Consider the following 14,880-nt stretch of genomic DNA (forward strand, 5'->3'; position numbering starts at 1 on the left):
TGCTAGGAAGCAGGAGTCACGTGACTATAAATAATATGTGGATCCGTTTAAAATTCGTCCGATCGTCGAGGATTTGAATCATCTGTCCAAGGGTAAAATAAAAATAAAACGTCGACTCGCGTTAACGCAGCATCTACGTCATCAATAACAGAAACTAACAATAATAAAATATAGATAATTCTTCAGCGAGAAACCGTGCGTGTGTATCAAGAGTGCATTGATTGTTCATTGGTCAACGTGAGGGATAACGATCGTTTCTGGAAATTCTTTAGTGATCTAGGTAAGAGATTTGAGCCGGATCGGCGGTTATTCAGTGTACATAGAAATTGAACGATCGTAACGGAAAGGAGATTTTCTCCGATCGAAAAGGTTAAATAAAATCGTGATCCGAGTCATATGCGGGAAAGAACCTGAAGGTGGCGAACACTGTGAAGCACGACAGCGCTATCTATATCGTTGGGAGGAGCAAGCGTGGCTAATCAAAGCACCAAAAGGTAAGCCGTAATGGCTGTTTATTTTTGGGTTTTCGTTCGTCCTGCGAGACTTTTTCTCGAGTAATGTGCTTCCTGGCTGTATCGGATTGTACATCGTGCTTGAAAATCGATCGACGAGGCAACAATGACCACGAAAACGTGGTAGGTGAATTCGCAGAACAGGCCGTAACGTCGTCGGGCATCTCGCCTAGTAAAGTGAAAACTCCATTTGCCGATCCTCTCGCTCTGTACCCCCCCTGTGGCAGTCTTCTCTCGTTGGCGCCTTTCTAACCAATTGCCAGGCGTGTGCACCGAGCGCCGACGTTGTATATACGTCTGCATAATACCACCTAGATATTCGAGAACTTTTTTCGCGCACGTATCATCACGCATTTTACACGCGCGACCTGCGCCCTTTTAACGCGGCGGTTCTATCCAACAAAGAAGAACTTTTCTACCGTTGTTTCTTCATCCGCAGGAATATGAGTAGTTCTGAGGAGGTATCCTGGATTTCATGGTTCTGCAACCTCCGGGGCAATGAGTTTTTCTGCGAGGTAAGTGAAGCTCGTCACATCGCGAAATCTTGTATTTATCCGCCTCGTACATTTTGCTCGTTTGAAGCCCGTCCATTCCACCGAGGTTAAACATGTTTGTACTTGTTTATTTCACGAAGCAATTTTCGTAATCGTATTACAGAGTTCTGTAAAAGCGTTTGATTTCTACCAAAATACAGTGCATTGGTAATATAGTAAGTTTTCATTTGTTTCGATTGTTATTTACGGAAAATAATGCGAGATTTTTACAGGTTGATGAGGATTATATCCAAGATAAATTTAATTTAACTGGATTAAATGAGCAAGTACCACATTATAGACAAGCCTTAGACATGATACTTGATCTCGAGCCGGGTAATTAATTAATAGTAAGTGCCAGTATAAATATCAAAATTATTTTAGTATCTCTTTTTGGTAATCTAGATGATGAAATTGAAGAACCAAATCAAAATGAACTGGTCGAACAGGCGGCAGAATTGCTTTATGGTTTAATTCATGCCCGTTATATTCTCACCAATCGAGGCATCGCCCAGATGGTAGAGAAATATCAGGCCGGTGATTTTGGTCATTGCCCGCGTGTCTATTGCGAATCTCAGACCATGTTGCCAATAGGTCTGAGCGATGTTCCTGGGGAAGCAATGGTAAAAGGTTATTGTCCGAAATGTATGGATGTTTATACACCAAAAAGTTCACGGCATCATCATACTGATGGAGCATATTTTGGAACTGGATTTCCACACATGCTTTTTATGGTTCACCCAGAGTATCGACCAAAACGTACAACAAATCAATTTGTACCTAGGTAAGTTGCAGAACGTATTTACAGCAAAATATGCTTTTATTATTTTTATTTTATCTTTTAAAAAGTCTGATTTTCATTGAATATAACTTGTGTTTGTAAACATTTAATGAAAATTTAATATTTTTATAGGTTATATGGCTTTAAAATTCATCCTTTAGCGTATCAGATTCAACAACAGTCTGCATCAACGTTTAAAACACCGCTGCGGTCTATTAACTACAATAATGGAAAACGTTAAGAGTGTTACGACATAGCCTAGAACATTTTTTTCATTAATCATAATACAATTCCTAATTTCGTCCCTAAGGATTAAATAAAATATTATTTTTTATATCGCTCTTTATACATCTTAGCAAGGCGCTGGAAAACTATTCGTTTCGTTCAACTATCGATTACGACATTAAGCGCAACACTCTATACTTTTCGGGTTTTTCCACGGTATTATAGTATGCCGAAAAGATTAAAGGGTGATATATCAAATTTTTAATGCTCTTTAAGCGCCGTGCTCGTCTTTATTTCAATCTTAGTAACAATTTTCCTTTCGTGTTGAAAATTATATGTGTATCGTTACATCAAGTCTTGTCCATTAAAGCAAACGATAAAATGCATACTTAGGTTAATTACTAGAACATAAGGGAGCAGATGAGAATCGTGAGTAGAATATATCCGTTTAGTTGAGTTTCGCATCTCCGAGATTGCTGTCTATTAGTTTTTATGCATAAGGAAGTTCACAGTTGAAAATAAGATTGTGAATAACAGAGGGACGGATAGCATCGGATTCTGACTTCTGAAGCAGAGCGAACGATACATGAATCGACAGTTTGTTAAATATAATTTAATTTAACTATGGAGTAATACGGACTTCAAGTGCGGAAGAAACAATTTATTTATACATGGTTTATCTTAATAAAGCTCAGATAAAAAAGATACAGATTAAGTTTAAAAGCGAAGACTGCACGCTATTCGACATAATCTTCTTTTCTGTCGTAGTTCTTGGAAGACTTATGTGCAACGTATAGCGACCAGAATGGAAATTCCAAACAATTTTTGAACATGATATGTATCTAACATAGGCAGTGTATATTTTAATATAGAGAAATAGAAGTCATTAATACAATCTTTTTTGTATTACAATTATTATAAGTGTTCAAAATTGTTGTCTATATTAAATCAAATAAGTTATGTATCATTAAACTTATTATCTTTCTTTTCTAAGAATTGTATTTAAGCTTTAAACTAAAACTTTAAATATTTAAAAGTGATGTTTTTAATAGGAGAAAATGACAATATTTCCCATTATATCATCTATTAAATTCCAAGAAAATTTTAGATAAATACAATTTCGTGTTCTTTTACTGAATATTTCCAATAGTATACATTATTCCCATGTATTATTTCTCTTTAAATTAAGATATTAAACGATTTAATGAAAATGCTAAATATTTTAAACGTTTTAATTTTTAAATTATTGTAGAACAAAGTTTTGACTGTTAAGTGTGAACAATTTTGAAGCAAGTTTGGTTCAATAAATAAGTTTCAATTTGCGTTAAAAACTGTAACTATTTGTAATCATTTATTATGCTGCATAATCTTTTCAAAGTGTTACTCTAATGTTAATATATTGTGTTTACATCTTAATTTCTGTCTGTTATTTTGACATACCAACGGCCAAAATAATTCTCTATTTTTAATCGAGCGAAAGATAAAATCTGCGTGCACAATTCTCTTATAAAATAGTACCTAAGTAAATTGCTTATAGATAAAATATTTTCAAAAGTACAAAGGATATCATTATTTGTTCAATTTATTTAATTTTATCAATAGTTATAACGTTCTTAAGTAGTAATAATCATTAATAATTAGAATACATCAAATAAAGGAACATGATGCTAACGATATATAAAGAAAAACATATATACAACTATAAAGTTTATATCAGGGGTCTTGAACTGGGAGCTTCGTGAACCACCTAGGGTCTTTCCCCTCGCTGCATAGTAGTGTGTGTGTGTGTCACTTTTCAGGGGAAGCAGTTCAACAGCCCTGTTACAAAGTGTCACGTTGGAGACACTATTTTATTGATATTAAACAAATTATGAACAAAAATTTTTCATAGAACGAAGAATTTTATTGATAATAAAATGTTTGAAAATGAAAATGTTTGAATCGAATGATATTAATATTGATATCTTTGTTGGTGTATCCTACATAAATTTCAAAAAATATCCCTAGATCAATTTAACTATGTTGTGCAACACTGTCAGAATGAACCAATGGGTGTGCATCTTTAGAATTCAAATCTTATGACGTAAACGGAAAACCAGTACAATACAAACCAAACAGTCTGAAACCCAAAAAGTCAACTTTGTGTTTCTATTAACGTGTGACAGGAAACAAGCGGCATTTCTGGATATTCTGAAAACATATGCCAGCGTTAATGCATTTAAATGATGTCTCTTCACATTCAAAATTGAAGTGATTTTAAAGAGTACATATATGACAATGCTTCTGGATCAACAAAGACCAACAGGTTCTCGAGAGTTTTTAATAATATTTATAAAAGGACATATCGTTAAGCGATCACCGATTATTGTTTAAGGAAGTTTAATATTTTTCCGTGATATAATATTGTGCATGATACGATTTCTATTTTATTTGACATTGTTTCAAAGATTAGCGTGGATTGTTTATATTTTGAAGAATTTAGAGTATTACGACAAAAGGTGTGGGCATCGTCCCGAGTACCATGGATTTTCAGAATCATACAAACTCACGGCCAAAATTTCAACCAATCCGCGTGAAAGAGTTATTACATTTTTATGAAAGTGATGATGATGATAGTGAAGACAAAGCACAGGATACTGACACTGAATCAGATTCTGATGAACCTCAACCTTTACCTAGAGATGATAGCTTTGAAAATAAGTTAAATAATTCATTACCTGTACCCAGCACAAAGTATGATAATAATTTACAAGGTACTTGTAAAATTTCACCTGTAACTGCAGTTAAATGTAATGCAAATAATATAAATGCTGAAGTACATGTTTCTGTACATAATAATTTTGATAACATAGATACATATGATGATAAATACAAAGACTTGAAACAGGATGGTCATAGACCGATATTATCTGTCAATGTAGAAATTGATACCAATAAAAAATGTGAAATTAATATGTTACAAAAGTGTTCAAAGTTACAGGAAAATGAACATAACACAAGACATGAGAAATACATAAATTGTGAGCAACCAGGCCATACAGAATCAAATTATGAAAATACTTATGCTCAAGAAAGAATGTCTCACAATGAGCATAGAAGTAAACATGTTCCTAATGTAGAAATTAAAAAACAATCAAGCAAAGAACAAGCATGTAAGAGTGATGTTCAACTTATAGATAAACACAGCTCTTGTAAGGTAAATAGTAATGAACTTGATTCTATAGTTTTTCCCTCCCAATATTTTGGGAATATATTAGAATCTGGAAACTGTATTTTACAGAATACAGATATGAAAGTAGAAACAACGGACTTGAAAACAACAGTCAATGAAGATAAAACTCATTATGAAAATATTTCTTCCAACAAATTAAGAACATTGGAGAATGGTATATTAACAAATTCTATTGAACATATGACATTAGAAACTCCTATAAAGCATGCACCATCCAATTCTTCACGTCCAGATCCATGCTTTTCTCGTAGAAATATTGTTCAAACCCCACAAAATAAACTGTCTGATACATCGAGAAATCTTGGATTAACACCGGCTACAGTTTCGGGTCACTGGTCTCAAAATAACATTAAACAGACTCCACTTCAAAGTAAAAATGGTAAAATCAAAGATATGGTACAAACACCGAAAAATTCTGTTTACTTTACTCCAAGCATAGCAAAACATGAAACTCCAAGGTATAAAATTTGTTCAGAATATACAATTTATTACAATTTTTTACTCAAACTGAATTTTATTACAGATATTTGAGTACAGAGGGTAAACTAAGGCAACCTTTAGCCGACACAGGAAGTTACACCCATAATAATGCTTCAAACAGACGTTTACTACAAGCATCTCAATTATCTAAAGTAAATGAAGAAATGTCCAATAAAAATTTAAACCACAAAACAAGTGAACCAGTATTTGAAGCGTTTGAAAATCCGACGCGATTAGAATCAGACGCTAATGAACAGTTAAAAGAAAATAAATACTCAAATATGCAAGATAAAGAAGCTGTATTACAAAAAAGGATATCAGCTTCCACACACATTTCTCACTCTAATAAGGACAACAAGGATGCTTTGAAGCAAATAAATAATGATTCACAAAATCAGTATCTAGTAGCTCTTAATCAGAATCAGCAACAGGAGCCAAAAAGATCTACAGATGCTGCACCAAATGTACAATTTTCGATACCACCTAATGTTCCGAAACCGAAGCAGCCTAGAACTATATTTGTGAAGGGAAAAGAATATTTAATTTTGGGTTCACTTGGACAAGGAATGAGTGGAGAAGTTTTAAGAGTGCAAGATTTATCTTCCCTTGAACTGTGTGCGATCAAATGCGTTAATCTTAATCGTATGGACAAGGACTCAGCACAAGGTTGCTTAGAAGAAATATCGATGTTACACAGATTACAAGCACCATGCATTGTTAGAATGTTTGATTAGTAAGAAATGATTTTGAAAATATATATATTTAAGAAATTATATTGATTATTATTTAAATTAAAAATTTGTTGTTGCAGCGAAGTGAAATTTCCTATGGTGTACGTGGTAATGGAAATGGGAGATACTGATCTCAGTCGCCTTTTAAAAACGATGTCGCAAGAGAGACACATTTCCCTTACAATGGTTCTTTATTATTGGACAGAAATGTTAACAGCTGTTAAACATATACATGATAATGGTAAATGCTTAGTGAATGAAAATGATTACTTATTACAAGTATCACGTTTTAATATCTTTACACATTTCAGGAGTAATTCATTCTGACTTGAAACCTGCAAATTTTTTATTGGTACGAGGAAGACTGAAGCTCATAGATTTCGGAATTGCTTCAAGTATGAATGCAGATATGACGTCCGTTGTAAAAAACTGTCCAATAGGTACCTTAAATTATATCAGTCCAGAAGCGTTAATGGATATCGGAGGAAGTTCAGATTCTCCTACACAGAACGTCAAGTACAAGGTATAGAAGATTACTTTTGGAATGTTATTAACAATTGCAATGTATAAAGAATAATTGATACATGTACATTATACAGATAACTTTCAAGTCAGACGTATGGTCGTTAGGATGCATATTGTATAGTTTAGTGTACGGGCATACACCATTTCACCATATTCGTTCACAATGGGCTAAAGTAAACGCGATTACTAATCCAAAACTAAATATCTCTTTTCCTGCAACTTTGCCATCGAGAGAGGGTGATAATAAAGTTATATCGTCACCATCAATTTTAATTGACGTGATGCGTAGATGTCTTCAACATGACCCAAAAATGCGGCCAACGGTGGCTGAGCTTTTACAAATAGAATATGTACCTACTAAACAAGAGCATTTATTAACACCAGTACCCAACATTCCAGCAAATATTTTGGTTAAAATAAAATACGCATTGAATGAAGATGAATGGCGGCAATTAACATGGGTTTGTAATTTTTTTACTCAATACATTGTATTATATAAACAAAATAACTTCTTTATACAAAATTTTGTTCACCTCATATCAATATACATACGTAAAAATATTCAAATAATTAGAAATGATAATTACTTTTATGTTCCAGATTTTGGAAAACAAACGGTATGCATAACATTATCCTGATTAAGTACTATGAATTATGTAGGTACATACAGTTTTTCTTTTATACATAATAATCGGCAATAATACATAGGGTGCTTATTTCATTGTATTATAGTAGGGGCTTTATTTGAATACTGTTTTAAAATATAAAACTGTGTCATGATACGACTGTATTACAGAATCGATTTATGCTTACCTGTATGTTATTTGCCAAGCAGATATTGCATTCCGAATGAAACACACGCGTGATCTATTAAATTAAAATATCTTTCATTTTATTATCACACATTCATGCATACAAATGACTCCGTTTGACAAAACCGGTAGTATTCACAAGTAGCTACTGTGCTAGATAGCTGCATGATTGAAACTCTAACAATATATATCTACAGATTGCTCGTGAAAGAATGTATCCTGAATCAATTCATTTAGATTTTTTAAATAATACAAAAGTATGCAATATCTTCGCATTACACTTTTTCTTAACGTATAAAAAAAAAGAAAAACGCAGAAACTTTCGTTTCATTTCCTTGGCGTTTTCTTGTTCATCGAAAGTACAATTTTCCTGTCAATAACGATGCATATTGTACGACATTATGCTCTTGATGCATAATATTAACATTGCCAGTCAGTGCATTGCCGTTAATTGCCAATATTGTAATAATCTTTCACCTTTCGGTAATGTCATCGAATTCGGTCTTTCGAAGGTTAACATGATATCTTTAACTTTGTTTTTTAATTCACGGTCAAACAAGTGTCCTCCTGTGCGTTCTAATGCCGATCCCATATCGTATTCGACCGATGGAAGTGGTTCGCGAATAAAACGAGCAGCGCTAGCTATACTTGGTATAACGTGCCACTGTAGAGCTTTGATTTCCCAGAGGCTACTAAAAAGAGCATTACTTAACAATGGGTCTCGTTCTTCCATCAAGAATGGATCCCCGGCGCCATTGCTTTCCTCGGTTGTAATTTCTCCACCCTGTGGATGATCGATTAAGCGTTTCAGACCAGGATGTCTAAGTAGAAGATTCCCAACAAAATGTAATATGATAAGAATATCTTCGGGTGGCGCGACAAGCGTTAAACGAGCGAGCCGTTTCGCAAAGGCCGCAACTAATGCTTCAGGTAAGTGCCTAGAAACAAATACAAACACATGATAATGTTAATGTTACTTTAACGAGAAATACGTCTTGTAATAGTACTTCGGATACTTACGTCGAACTAAGAAAAAGATCAGATAAATAAAATAAACGAGCTTTGTACTTTGTGTGAAAGATTTCCGGTTCAAACATAGAATAAAGTTTGGTGAAGATATTGGGATACTCCAAGTTGTGTTTGGTAACTAGTAAAAATACACCTTGTAATGCAAGTAAAGCAATAGGTCCGTCTGCATCTAAAGAATCCATAAGGAAGTCTGTTAACAGTACAGGCTTCTCTAAATGTGGCATCACTCGTTCCAAAAGAACAACCAATAACTGTTTGTGCAGCTGTGGAGTTAATTCCCAATGCATTACACAGACCCAAACTTTATTAAGTGCACGCCTAGATCCTGCTTGATCCCATACAAAAGTTCTGGTATCTAAATGAAAAGGGGAAAAGAAGAAAAATGAAAGAAAAAATATTGTGCAATTAACACAAGTGAAGAGAATAATCGACAGTTCCTTTACCTTGCTGTGACCTACATAGTAAATTTTTATCCTCGGACATCTCATACTCTGGAATACAAATGTAATGCATTATGTTCTAATCTTGGTGGAAATTATGTGAAACTATGTATACCGGTTAAACTTTCCTACTTTATACCTTCGGTTTTCTTTGGCAATGGCGACTTGTGTATAAGTTCTAACAAATTTTTTATGTAAGTTTCATGAGGCTGCCTTTTAGGGGTCAAAGAAGGAAGACACTTCCAAGTATAATAAAGAGCATCAGGATATTCTGTAATTTCTTGAAATCTGGATATTAAGTTGGCATTGTCTTTCTCAGGTGCAAGTAAGCTCATTAGAATAGGTTTCAACCGATGAAGTGGAAAATAATATCCCAAGTTACCAGTTGGTTCCAATGGATGTCTTCCCTCCTCTGCCATAAGTTTTATGGCAGTGGTAAGAGCTTGCAGTTGAATAGCAGGTCGACACTTCTCTATTGACAAGAGTATTTTCTCCCATATTTCTTCATAACAGTTTCTCAACCAATTGATGTATCTTGCTTCCGGACTCGGTTCTGTTTCAGAAATCTCATGGAAAAGCTATTTTGTGCTTTTAAATATTTGCAACATTCAAACGCTACATACATCAAGCTTATATTTTGTGCCCATAATATATATTTTCACAAAATATAAACGCGTAGTAGTTTTATAAGAAAGATATTAGTTGGAAAATTCAGAGAGATGTAATGTCAAACATGAAACAACAGAGGTATTAAAATATTTAAACGTACCTGAAATCGTGAGTGTTATCGTACGTTCAAGATACATATCGCCTCTTCTTAAAACTTCGACAAATATTGTCTCTATGGTAAGCAAGCAGGACGAAGGAGATTCCTAATGAAGAGTGATCCAGAGTTTTAATAAGCGACATAACCTCGAGAAGTTGATACATTCATCGGTTTGAAATGATTTTAGAATATGAACTTACATCCCATTGACCTATTATGTCTACTAAATTATTTGCATGTTTCCTCGAGGCTAAAAACTCTTGTGCCTTTTGTCTTAAAACTTTCGACGACATCTTCGGATTGGAAGAAGCGCCGGAAAGGTCTACTGCGTCCGCCATAGTCGTTCTCAGAGAATTTGGTAATGGCAGAAGATAGTACAACGCACCGCGAACGTGTTCTCTTGTGTTCTTATTTTTGCTTGAAATTACTATGTATTGAATAAGGTTTCAAATATAGGAAAATTCGAATCGTATCACTGTGTCCTTAGCTCTATACCGGGTGAAAGAGAAATTGATGGAAGTGTTGTAGCTAATGTTATCTGTACCATTTTCATCATTTGGTTATCTTTTTCAGTTTTGTAAGATTGACTGTGGACTTCTGTAAACATATATTATACGTATATATTTTTGAAGTTCTTCGAGAGCAAGTTCTATTAACGTGTGTTTTCCTCCCACGAGTGTGTAAGCAGCAAAAATTTATTTCCCTACATCTATAATATAACGATAACCTGTAAGTAAATATTGCGTATCATTATTACGTTTGTATATAAAAAGTATTATATATACATATATAGTTCTAAAAATAATTTTTCTAAATTATCAAGCATCATATATTCGATATATATTTTTCAGAATAATACATTATTACTTTTCACTGCTTACAATAGTTCGTAACCTATAAACTTGATAAATTTTTACAATAAAAACAATACAATTCATCTATTGAAGTAAGAGTTACATATCTTATAGTTATCCAATTAGTGCAACGTTACTTTAAACAATTTTCTTCTTCCTTACCTGTACAAAACAGAAAATGCTAGAAATAACATGCAATGACCGTCTTGGGAAAAAAGTTAGAGTTAAATGTAATCCAGATGACACAATAGGGGATTTAAAGAAACTGATAGCTGCTCAGACTGGAACGCATTGGGAAAAGATTGTTTTGAAGAAATGGTATACCATTTTTAAGGATCACATAAAATTACAAGATTGTATCCTTTGAGATTAAGTACACTTTTTATATTGTCACACGATGTCATAAAATCTTTAACACGTTTTCCTTAATTTAATAATTTAGATGAAATTCATGATGGTATGAATTTAGAACTTTACTATCAATAATTAATTAATAATTAATGTTATACAAATTATTGTTAAATATAAACACAATAATAACAATAATAACTTTTATATTTAAGCACTTCATGATTTTATATCTTATATAGTATTTAAGTGTACAATGTACATAATTATACAATAAACAAATATAGCTGCAGCAAAAATAATCTTTTGTATTATTATTGTTTTTAACTGTTATTTAACACCTAAATCTTGTTAAAATATTTTTACAAATTGATTCTATATTAATATAGCCTTCTGTACGCAGTAAAATGTAATGCTTGATATTAACACTTTGTACCTAAGATTTCCGATTATTTAATAATTATGAATGTCTATATTTGCGAGCAGTGTTAAAATATAACACAAAAATAGTTCACTGCGTATCTTCCGAAAATCTCATATATCACCTCATTTATCACTAATTTAATGTAGAATTTCCACATTAAAACATACCCGAGTATTAGGAGTAATGAAAAAACAAGATTACTGAACTTATTTTCTATCAAGCTCTAAACCCTTCAAAAGTTAATGTGGCCTCTTGGATAGTTTTTCTGTTTTGTTTATTGAACTTTCGGGTTCCATTGTAACCCTACCCCTGTTGCTTAAGAAGTCTCTTATGTGTTGCACTATCAAGTCTATTGCCACTGTAACAAAACATAAAGAATAAGTATATGGTTAAAGGTTACTTGTTTCATGACCTTAACTTCTTTATTATTATTTCATTTTACAATCTAAACAAATGACATATCAAATTATACAATTTGAGCTATAATTGTTTAGTATAAGTACGACATCTTTATTGGAATTAAAATAATTTGAGCATTTGAAGAATGAGAACACCGAATAAAGTGATTAGCACCATACAATGCAATTAAATGTCAAGAATGGTAGTACGTATATTATGCACTAATTTAAATTGAAAATATCACATTTGAGTGAAATACGCTAAAAATAAATGCTTTATGCTCACTTAAATCGTCTTATACAAAATTGTAGTTTATATTTATTTAGATGCACAAAGCACTGAACTGGTTTAGGGTACATTATATAAAAGAATTTTAATTTTTAATAACATGCATAATTATACATACGTACATATACATATGCTCACAAAAGTTCTTGTATGTAAGTAATATTCAAAGCTTTCTATTATATTAGTCTTAGGTATAAATATGAACAATTATGCTTGATTGGAATTACAATATTTGGATATTTTTGGTACAGTGTAAAATTAATTTCACCCCATGCAAGGGTATAATGGATGCAGATACACTTTTTGAAAGCAATACCTTTTGTAGTTCAATATAAATGTAATACAAATACAATGCCAATAAGTATAGAGGTATTAAATACATAAAATAAAAGTCTGAAGATTACTGTAAACTTAACTATACATAAGTGTATGGTATATATGAAAAAGTGTAGTGCTTATAAGTGAGCATATCATGCTTAGATCATATGCTGAGCGTGTCGGATGAAGTTGAAGTACACCTATGTTGGTAGTTGTATGGATGCTGCCCGGATGAGTTTTTAGCCTTTTTCAAACGCAAAATGTCCCAGATGTGGTACACTATAAGATCTATTGCCACTGCAAACATACAACAACCAAACTATGTACGTTTTTATATGACCTTAATTCTTGCACTAACTTAAAAGACAGCTTGTTTTAGCAGCCCTTTAATACCAGGCAGCACCCATAAATAGCTATATAGAAATGTATAAATAATAAAAGTATAAGCTGTCTTATTACTCCAGATCTGCAGCTAAATTATGTTGAATGGTAAATATCTTTTTGAAAACACAAAGTTAGTGTCAAGTTTTAATGACAAAACAAGTGAAATTATTATTGTTATAAAGCCACGATTATTGAATTTCATAAATTAGGTGTAGACTGGATGAAAATGAATTAAAGTTATGGTATAATGCATAATTTATGTTTATAAATAAGTTAATAATTGTAGTTATGTATTGAATACTAAAACAGTATGATAAAAAAATTGAAAGATACATATGTATATACAGGGTGATTCTAACAACTGTGTTATAGTTCTTTTTGAAATGAAGCTTGAAAAAAGTCATGAATCAAAATTTTTGTACATATCTCCTTGTTTTCTTTTTTTAAAAAATTTACAAAATATATTAAAGTATTTCAGTACTATATCCTAAAAATCTTTTGATATACTACTTGACTTTTTCCATTCACCCTACATATATGTATATATAAATATATATATATATATATATATAGCTTCATATACTTAAAACTATATTTTATATTTAATTATTATGTACTGTTGTATATAAATTGTTTACCTGTATTATCTGCACCTCTAGGGATAATAACATCAGCAAATTTCTTTGTGGGTAAGCAAAATTCTTCAAATGCAGGTTTTACAAAATTCATATACTGATTCAATACATAATCTAAATCTCTTCCCCTTTCGTCTATGTCCCTGGGCACTGTTACAATAATTAAGAACATTTACTTATCATAATTATAATATTTAAAGGATAAATATTTTTTTCAAGTGTTACCTCTTCTCGCTAATCTAGTGTCTGAATCTGTATCTACAAACAGTTTCATATGAAATAAATCACGTATTTTAGGAAAATAAAACACTAAAATCCCTTCGAATAAAACTACATCCGCAGGATAGATTGTTGTGATATGATCTTTTATTCTGAAAACCAAAGAAAATTGTTGATTCGGTACTATTTTAACTAATATGACATAAATATATAGTAACAATACATACAAACTGTTTGTTCTGTAATCATAAGCCGGTATTTCACATTTCACACCAGCCAGTATGTCTTGCAATGTTTGAAGTATCAAGTCATTATCAAATGCGTTGGGATGATCGAAATTGTATTGACCTTTTTCGGCTTTGAGTTTTTCGGCCGGCGATAAATCCCGATAAAAACTCTCTTGCGAAATACAGACTACTTGCCGCTGCATGTGATCCATATCAACCTGGCCTAATTTCTCCATAATACGCTTACAGACGGTAGACTAGAATGTCGAAGAACAATTTTTATGAATATTTCGTTAAAAAGATAAGTACAGATATAATCATTTCACATTGTGCATTTACCACGGAGGTTAAGTCGTTGAGAAAACTGATTCTCGTTTGCAAGATAGAAAGTGTAAATAATTAAATTACTTTGGAGAATTAAAATTATATGGGACTTACTTTTCCACTGGCTGTACCACCAGAAACTCCGATAAGAAAAGGTGTTTTATGTTCTAAACCATTTAACTTCCCGTTAATGCCAAAAGACATTTTTCGTGGTGCAACGTTGTTCACCGACATATCTGCCATCGTCGAAAGCTTTCCTGCTCGCTCTTAATTGAAAACCGTGTCGATCCTGATAATGGTACTGAAAGAATGACTTTGCGTATGGCACGAATGATTCCAAACATAAGAATAGCGATAGATATAGAATCTAAATACAACTTGATACAAATCAATA

General features: G+C 32.5%; 5 protein-coding genes across 16 annotated transcripts; 3 read left to right on the plus strand and 2 right to left on the minus strand.

The window, feature by feature from the left end:
• Positions 1-47: 47 nt before the first annotated feature.
• On the plus strand, positions 48-2,756 carry CkIIbeta (casein kinase II subunit beta). Of its 7 annotated transcripts, none has more exons than XM_031993680.2 (6): positions 48-92; positions 175-280; positions 952-1,027; positions 1,279-1,381; positions 1,430-1,829; positions 1,959-2,756. In XM_031993680.2, the coding sequence occupies exons 3-6, from the start codon at positions 956-958 to the stop codon at positions 2,065-2,067; spliced, it is 684 nt and encodes a 227-aa protein (XP_031849540.1). In that variant the 5' UTR covers positions 48-92; positions 175-280; positions 952-955; the 3' UTR covers positions 2,068-2,756. The 7 variants fall into 7 exon arrangements, with proteins under 7 accessions (XP_031849540.1, XP_031849539.1, XP_031849538.1 ...); XM_031993678.2 differs by lacking the exon at positions 48-92 and adding an exon at positions 370-494 and having other exon boundaries at positions 177-280; XM_031993679.2 differs by lacking the exon at positions 48-92 and having other exon boundaries at positions 130-280.
• A 1,090-nt stretch (positions 2,757-3,846) lies between these two features.
• On the plus strand, positions 3,847-7,757 carry Mps1 (dual specificity protein kinase monopolar spindle 1). Of its 3 annotated transcripts, none has more exons than XM_031993650.2 (7): positions 3,847-5,247; positions 5,332-5,741; positions 5,807-6,496; positions 6,575-6,735; positions 6,806-7,017; positions 7,094-7,480; positions 7,620-7,757. In XM_031993650.2, exons 1-7 carry the CDS (start codon positions 4,573-4,575, stop codon positions 7,644-7,646), a joined length of 2,562 nt encoding a protein of 853 aa, XP_031849510.1. In that variant the 5' UTR covers positions 3,847-4,572; the 3' UTR covers positions 7,647-7,757. The 3 variants fall into 3 exon arrangements, with proteins under 3 accessions (XP_031849510.1, XP_031849509.1, XP_031849511.1); XM_031993651.2 differs by having other exon boundaries at positions 4,636-4,804; positions 5,032-5,741; XM_031993649.2 differs by having other exon boundaries at positions 3,847-5,741.
• Positions 7,758-7,889: 132 nt separating this feature from the next.
• Positions 7,890-10,410, minus strand: LOC116434851 (nucleolar complex protein 4 homolog B). Of its 2 annotated transcripts, none has more exons than XM_031993660.2 (6): positions 10,267-10,410; positions 10,070-10,172; positions 9,683-9,853; positions 9,304-9,351; positions 8,852-9,215; positions 7,890-8,769 (listed from the first exon to the last, which is right to left on the minus strand). In XM_031993660.2, the coding sequence occupies exons 1-6, from the start codon at positions 10,402-10,404 to the stop codon at positions 8,265-8,267; spliced, it is 1,329 nt and encodes a 442-aa protein (XP_031849520.1). In that variant the 5' UTR covers positions 10,405-10,410; the 3' UTR covers positions 7,890-8,264. The 2 variants fall into 2 exon arrangements, with proteins under 2 accessions (XP_031849520.1, XP_031849519.1); XM_031993659.2 differs by having other exon boundaries at positions 9,440-9,853.
• Positions 10,411-10,644: 234 nt separating this feature from the next.
• On the plus strand, positions 10,645-11,485 carry ubl (Ubiquitin-like protein 5). 2 transcript variants are annotated; one of them, XM_031993687.2, is made up of 4 exons: positions 10,649-10,795; positions 10,918-11,012; positions 11,096-11,276; positions 11,363-11,485. In XM_031993687.2, exons 3-4 carry the CDS (start codon positions 11,099-11,101, stop codon positions 11,404-11,406), a joined length of 222 nt encoding a protein of 73 aa, XP_031849547.1. In that variant the 5' UTR covers positions 10,649-10,795; positions 10,918-11,012; positions 11,096-11,098; the 3' UTR covers positions 11,407-11,485. The 2 variants fall into 2 exon arrangements, with proteins under 2 accessions (XP_031849545.1, XP_031849547.1); XM_031993685.2 differs by lacking the exon at positions 10,918-11,012 and having other exon boundaries at positions 10,645-10,795.
• Positions 11,458-14,878, minus strand: Uck (Uridine-cytidine kinase). Of its 2 annotated transcripts, none has more exons than XM_031993674.2 (5): positions 14,601-14,878; positions 14,163-14,419; positions 13,942-14,087; positions 13,720-13,866; positions 11,458-12,050 (listed from the first exon to the last, which is right to left on the minus strand). In XM_031993674.2, the coding sequence occupies exons 1-5, from the start codon at positions 14,727-14,729 to the stop codon at positions 11,932-11,934; spliced, it is 798 nt and encodes a 265-aa protein (XP_031849534.1). In that variant the 5' UTR covers positions 14,730-14,878; the 3' UTR covers positions 11,458-11,931. The 2 variants fall into 2 exon arrangements, with proteins under 2 accessions (XP_031849534.1, XP_031849532.1); XM_031993672.2 differs by lacking the exon at positions 11,458-12,050 and adding an exon at positions 12,121-12,994.
• Between the last annotated feature and the right edge of the window lie 2 nt (positions 14,879-14,880).

This window comes from Nomia melanderi, chromosome 11 (assembly GCF_051020985.1).
Source record: "Nomia melanderi isolate GNS246 chromosome 11, iyNomMela1, whole genome shotgun sequence".
In the NCBI taxonomy this organism is placed as follows: Eukaryota; Metazoa; Arthropoda; class Insecta; order Hymenoptera; family Halictidae; genus Nomia; species Nomia melanderi.